We start from the raw sequence: 6,909 nt of genomic DNA, 5'->3' as shown, positions 1-6,909 counted from the left end.
CTTCTCCGTGAGAAGAGCACCAAGACGAGAAGATGCGCCACTTGAAGGCATACAGTCTCCTAGTGGCCGGAGCCTTAGCCTGTATGAGGGTCTCTACCACCGCCGGGGGTAGGTCACTCAGGATCTCCTCGTCCCGTCCAGGGGCCAGACATGGAGGCTCCAGAGGTCTGGCCTGGGATGCCAAAACGTGCCCTTCCCCTGAGAAAGGAGGTCCTTCCTCAAGGGAATCGGCCAGGGGGAGTTGTTGTCAGGCTCAGCAGCTCTGAGAACCAAGTCCGGTTGGGCCAATAGGGCGCAACTAGTAGCACTTGATGCTCCTCTTCCCTGACCTTGCACAGGGTCTGTGCAATGAGGCTCACTGGGGGGAAGGCGTACTTCCTCTTGTCCCGCAGCCAGCTGTGCGCAAGGGCATCCGTACCGAGGGGACCGTCGGAAAAGGAGTACCAAAGCGGACAATGGGTGGAGTCCGGGGAGGCAAACAGGTCCACCTGCGCCCGACCGAACTGCTCCCATATGAGCTGAACCAAGTGAGGGTGGAGTCGCCACTCTCCGCGAGGTGACCACTGACGAGAGAGCCTGTCTGCTGTCTGGTTCAGGTAGCCCGGGATGTGTATGGCTCGCAGGGAGCTGATCACCTGCTGACTCCACAGGAGGAGGCGTCGGGTGAGTCGTGTTAGCTGCCGTGATCGAATGCCACCCTGGTGGTTGATATACGCCACGGCAGCTGCTATCTATATTGCTTTGAGGTTTCTTTTCTATGAAACTTCGCAAGAGTCATCGTGACCTCAGTCTGGGAGAACCTGAACATATTTAAGCCCTTGCCCCGTTGTGGTCAAAAGATATAATGAAATTTAAAAACATGCTTATAACATTCGAAGATATTACCACAATGGTATGTTAATTATATATTTACTCATGTGACATAAAACTTGTCATGGTGCAACCTGCTTCCTGTACGCATCTACTTTATCAAACTCCTCCTACTGCGTTTGTCCGATTTGCACGAAATTTGACATGTAGCATCTAGACACATTCCTCATAAAAAGTTATGGAATTTGTCTTAATTCGTCAAATTGTTTTCGTATTCCACACGAATATACCTCGAAACGAATTCAATGGCGAGCACGCCAAAATGGATTTGATGCTGTATCTTCAACAAACTTTTACATATCAACACGAAACTCGGTATGTGTCATCATTGGCACATCTTCTTCACCTGACAAAAGTGGTAAAGAGTTATAAGCACTTATATTGTGTTCTAAGTTCTTTTACTTAAGTTTTTTCATCTGCTTTTCAAAAACTCAATATCAGAAATGTCCACATATATGGCCTTATGTGCCTTGTCGGGCTTGAACCTATAATTGCTGCTTGCAGCTATATTTGTACTTGTTGCCATGATCACAGACATTCAGTCACGTGCTGGGGGGGGCATGGAGGGTGCATAAAGGTTGCTTGAGCACCTGCCCCATTGCCCAAAGTGCCCTTTTGCCCAAAGTTGCCTTTTTGTAAACAGACAGAGGGGAACCCCCTGATCGCTAGTGGGCAGGAGGTGATAAGTCCTTTACTATCCAAATATTGTACTTTCATTTATTCAAAAGTTATTATAAAACTTTTTGTTCAAAATTAAATTTTAAGTCAACCACTTAAAATAATCTATTTTTAACCGAGGACAGAAGCATCCAGATTAATTCTTCATTTGTCTGGATGTTGTGAAGGGGTTTTTCTTTATCATGGAGAGGATGATGCCATAATCCACCACTGTTACTTGTGTATATGGTTGAGTGACAATAAAGGGATTTGCTTTTGATTTGATTATCATATCCAGGATTTTTTTTGTTGCTGAGCTTACCAGTGTGCTTTTTTCTCAGAATGTACCAAACAGTTGACCCCTATTAATGTTCCTGGTATATTTCTTATGAATTTGTTGTATTTCTGAAACCTAACTATGGCCTGTTTCACTTTGAGATGTCCCTGAACTGCATGTTGGTTCACAGCAACAGCTTCCAAATGCAAGCGCCAGACTTAGAATCGATTCCAGAACTTTTACATGCTTAATTAATGAGGAAATTATTTAACGAAAAGCCCATACATGTCAATAAAACAGCCTTTATCCCTTCAACCAATTTGGATGTGAATACAGCCTAAAAAAAGTGTTCACTTTGAGCCAATTTATTATATAACTGTAACTTGAATACATTTTGGTAAACAGCAAAAATAACAAAATAACAATGCATCATTTTAAATTAATGTGATTAAACAAATTTAAAACATTGATTTATAAATCTCACAACAGTATATTATGCAATGCTGTCACCCCACTTTCTTAAACATACCAGACAGAAAAATGTATATTGTTTGTGTCATGGTTCTGCCCCACATTGTCTTGCTTCTCTTGACCTAGTGGCAGAACCATGATAGAACCTCTTGTTTTATGTGGAGAGTGACGTTTTGTCCCTCATGGTCTTCCACTCTCCGGTGTGGCGTCTCTGTTCCCGCCCTTTCGTCTCGTTATTGTTTGTTAATTAGTTCATGTCCTGCACCTGTCCCCTCTTGATTTATCCCCTTTATTATGCCCTTGTGTCTTCTGTCTCGTGCTGGTTCATTGTTCTGTTGTGTTCTGTTTGTGTCATGTGGGTGAGTTATTGTTCTGTAGTTAGTTTAGTTTATTGTGGTTATGTCAAGTGTTGTTATTATTTCTAGTCTAGTTAGTCCCTGTCCTTGTTGCTATGTTTTGTTATGTTCCCCCACGTGGGTCTTTGTTTTGTATTTTTTAGTTATAATTAAAGTCTGTCTTGTTAACCCCTTACCCGCTGTCTGCACTTGGGTCCTCTGTCCTTGTCCTCACCACCCACGTTCATGACAGTTTGAATTTAATCTTTAATGTAAATATAATTGTTTAATCATTTCCAAGTACACATTAGCTCTTTTGAATCATCATTTATTTTTGAGAATTAAAATGATAAACTTAAACTAATAATATGTTCTCTAATTTCAAACATATCGCTTGAAATTATAGAAAATTAACATTTACAAAATGTACACTACATTTACTTTACTTTACATTACATTAATTTTGTTTTTACACCAAATTTTTGTCAACTTCTGTCTTATCTCTTTTGTCTGTAAACCATACACTAAAGGATTTAATCCTGGAGGTACAATATGAAACATTATACTAGCTAGTTTTCTGTTTTCAGAGTATTGAGGAACACGATGGAGAAAAACCATGACGGCGCAAGAAACAATCATGATCAAATAAACAGTTAAATGAGTGCTGCAGGTTTTTATAGCTTTGCTGTTGAGTGATTTGTTTTTACTAGTAATGCACACAATAGCAATCTTGACATACGATATACATATAGATCCAAGTGAGGAGGTAAATATTATCACAGTACTAACGATTCCTACCATATTATTAATAATCACACCCTGGTCACAGGACAGTTTAAACAGTGAGGCATTGTCACAGAAAGGATTTTCAATTTTATATCTGCAGTGAGAAAGACGCAGAGTAAGGCCTATGAAAACAGCCACTGCCGCTATCGCCGAACTCCAGGCAGATGCTGATAGCTGTACCACCATTTTATTTGTCATTATAGTTGTGTATCGTAATGGTTTACATATAGCCACATATCTGTCAAAAGCCATGATCATCAACACAGTGTGGCATGCTGTGCCAAATATGTGTACAAATATAGTTTGAATAATACACTCCTCATATGTCATATAGCGTTGTGAGGCTTCCCTCAAAATGTCCTGCAGTAAGCGTGGTACCACTACAGTGGTCCCTATTATATCATTCACTGGCAGATTACAATAGAGAAGGTGCATGGGGTCATGTAGATTCTTGTCTGTCGAGATCAGAATAATAATTCCAATGTTTGATACCATTATAAATGCATAAACCAAAAGAAGAAGGATGAAAACAGGATAGGAAGACTGAGGTGTAACTTTCAGTCCCTCCACTAACAGAATTTTGTTTTTAAATGTCAAGTTGTCCATTGGCCTCCTTGTTCAAAACCTGTAACAAAAAGACCTGCCGTGGGCATTAATAACATCATATACTACATTGTACTATGAAGAATGTAACATCTGCCTTCATATCACAGTATGCTTGATGTTCGTATGCAAATATGTATGTGTCTGTTTTAAAAAATAACATACATTGCTTGCTGTCCATTAATTTTACATAGTCTACAATAAGCATTACACAAACCTAACATCAGCGATTATGTTGCGGCTGTAAAGTTTTCCAATTCCTGATATTTTGAATACGTAACAAATATTTGCACCAGAAGTATTACGTTTTTACCTACAGGCTGTTGAATAATCAGTCATGAAATTCTATCAACAGTTCTATCAACTGTGTCATTGAATTGTTAGCTTGCTTTCCTCTGAAGAAAACTATAGGTTTCAACTTTTTATATGGTTCCAAGCTGATTCCATGAAGCTGTCATCACCCTAGAGGGGAAAGTGTTACTATTATTTTCACAGGCACGATTGAAAATTGTGTTACACATTGACTATACATTAACAGAGTACATTCACACAGTTGGATTTATTATCACAGTCACACCAAAATTATTAAACACATTTTGACAACGTCAAAGACATTTAAAGAAGTATTCATATTACTAATGAGGATGACATTTGATGATGATGTGAAGTCACACATATGTATAAATGAACAACACACAAATAAATTTACTCTGTTTTGATACAATATGTTACAACACGCATATCTAGTAAATGATGATTTACACAGAAACACTTTGTAATGTTTTTGAGAGTTTTAGAGCACATTTGAGCACATAATAAAATCCATTGATGTCTAAGGGCGTGTGAGGCCTTAATTCTTTGAGGCCCAATGTAAGCCAACCTATTGTTTTAAGTCTATGTGAAGCCTGGGTACTTTCCATAGGTTATTGGTATCAATGACTACGGAGAATCTATGAATTTAGTGCAGTTATATTGGGGAAAACATGTTTTCTGTACCACTGGAACACTAGTACCACTAAGATGATGTAAAGTGGGTAACACTTTATTTGACGGGGTGTTCATAAGACTGACATGACACCTTCGTAATCATGACATGACAAATGACATGAATATGAAGGAGATTAAATGCATGTTTATGACAACTGTCATTAAGTGTCATTCGCTCATTTATGTAATTTTTAATGCAAAGATGACATTGTTTGAGATGTCTTTGTTATGACAACTTGACATAAAGCAATACATCATAATCTGTCAGTGTCTTTGTCAGGACAACTTGACATTACCAAGACAACATAACCTGTCATAAACATGACATAGCAGAATAATAATGAAACTTAAGAAACTACGTAGCTTTATGGGTTAACATTACATAAAACTGTCATGTGGTTGGTTTTGACATTGGCTGTCATGAGGCCATTACATTCACATTTACGCATTTGGCAGACGCTTTATCCAAAGCAACTTAAACTGCATTATACTATACATTTGTATCAGAGTACGTGCAGTCCCTGGGATCGAACCCATGACTTTGGCGTTGATTGCGCCATGCTCTAACCACGGAACTACTAATAATTTTCACTTTTTTTCAATTAAACATGTCATTAAAATGTCATTAAGTGTTAATAGTCTGTCAAATAGTTTTATAACAGCGACATTAATGTTTTTCTTGACCTCAACTAGTGGTACAAATTGAACCTGTCATTAAAAATCTTAAGTGTTAACTGTCATGGTCCTGCCTCCTTGTTCTTGATTTTCCGGTCTAGTGGCAGGATCGTGACAGATCCCTTATGTTTAGTGTAGAGAGAGACATGACATTGTTTGTTTTGACCTGCCATGCTCTCTCTCCGGTCTCGTCATTGGCCCCGCCCCCTCGTTCTCTCGTTCAGCTTTCCCTCAGTGTTTCATCCCCTACACCTGTTCCCTTGTTAATTATCCTTTGTTGTCTCCCTATTTAATGCCCTCGTGTTTGCTGTCCTGTGCTCGTTCGTTTTGCTTGTACCCCATTTTTGACGTTATGTCATTTTGCCCTGTGAGTTACCAAGTCGAGTTGAATCAATTCAAAGTTAAGTCTGTTATAGTTTGTTGTTTAGTATTGTTTATGTCGAGTGTGATCCTGTGTAGTCCAGTTTTAGTTAGTCAATGCTCTGTTGTGTTCTAGTTGTGTTATCCCGTTTTCTTGATTTACCTCATTGTGGGTTTTTGTTTTGTGTTTTATTTGTGCATTCTGCATTTGGGTTCTTCCCCACCGCATTCGTGACAGAACGAACGAGCCATTTTGAGAACCCAGCAAGCAGCATGGACACTGGACGGTCCCACCAGGTTCGCCTCCTCTGCGGTATTCGTCAGGGGAATGCTGACATTGAGGACTACCTAGACAGGTTCCTGGATGCCGCAGTCTTCAGGGAGGCGGAGCTGGCGGTGCTTTTTACCGCCAGTCTCTGGGACCCACTTTCGCGGGCAGAGATGAGGTCGATGAGACTGCTGGACTTCGATGTTGTGTGGTGGTACGTCATGAATCGACTGGAGTCCAGGGTCCCAGCTACCCATCTCTGCTGGCCATGATTCAGGAGGGTCATACCCTACAGATCGGGGTTATGGGCATCGCCACACCGTTCTCCTCACCCCCTGCAGCCTCACCAACAGTCAGCCATGGTGGCAAGCGGGGGAGGCGAGAGTCCTGAGGGTCCTCTTCGGAGGCCTCCAACCCCGAGCCAGCCGTGCCTTTCACCTCCTTCCTCCAGCCGACCACCAGACGGGTGGCTCAGCTGAAGAAGAAGAGGCAACGGAGGGGGGCGCGGGATCCAGCCCAGCCGGTCCAGCCGGCGTCCCAACCGACGATGCAGCAGGCGTCCCAGCCGGTGATCCAGCCGGCGTCCAGTCCGATGCAACCAGTGTCCAGTCCGGTGTCCA

General features: G+C 41.2%; 1 protein-coding gene across 1 annotated transcript; it reads right to left on the bottom strand.

Annotated features, from left to right (window-relative positions):
- Positions 1–3,057: 3,057 nt before the first annotated feature.
- LOC130570395 (olfactory receptor 146-like) lies at positions 3,058–4,002 on the bottom strand. Its single transcript, XM_057360689.1, has one exon. The coding sequence runs from the start codon at positions 4,000–4,002 to the stop codon at positions 3,058–3,060; it is 945 nt and encodes a 314-aa protein (XP_057216672.1).
- Positions 4,003–6,909: the final 2,907 nt, after the last annotated feature.

The sequence above is a fragment of the Triplophysa rosa genome, linkage group LG19 (assembly GCF_024868665.1).
Source record: "Triplophysa rosa linkage group LG19, Trosa_1v2, whole genome shotgun sequence".
Taxonomy (NCBI): Eukaryota; Metazoa; Chordata; class Actinopteri; order Cypriniformes; family Nemacheilidae; genus Triplophysa; species Triplophysa rosa.
Note: the sequence above shows the minus strand (reverse complement) of the source record. Positions and strands in the feature narration are given on the sequence as shown.

Excerpts from the sequence above, each read along its gene's own strand:
- LOC130570395 (XM_057360689.1), bottom strand. The coding sequence starts at position 4,002 with ATGGACAACTTGACATTTAAAAACAAAATTCTGTTAGTGGAGGGACTG.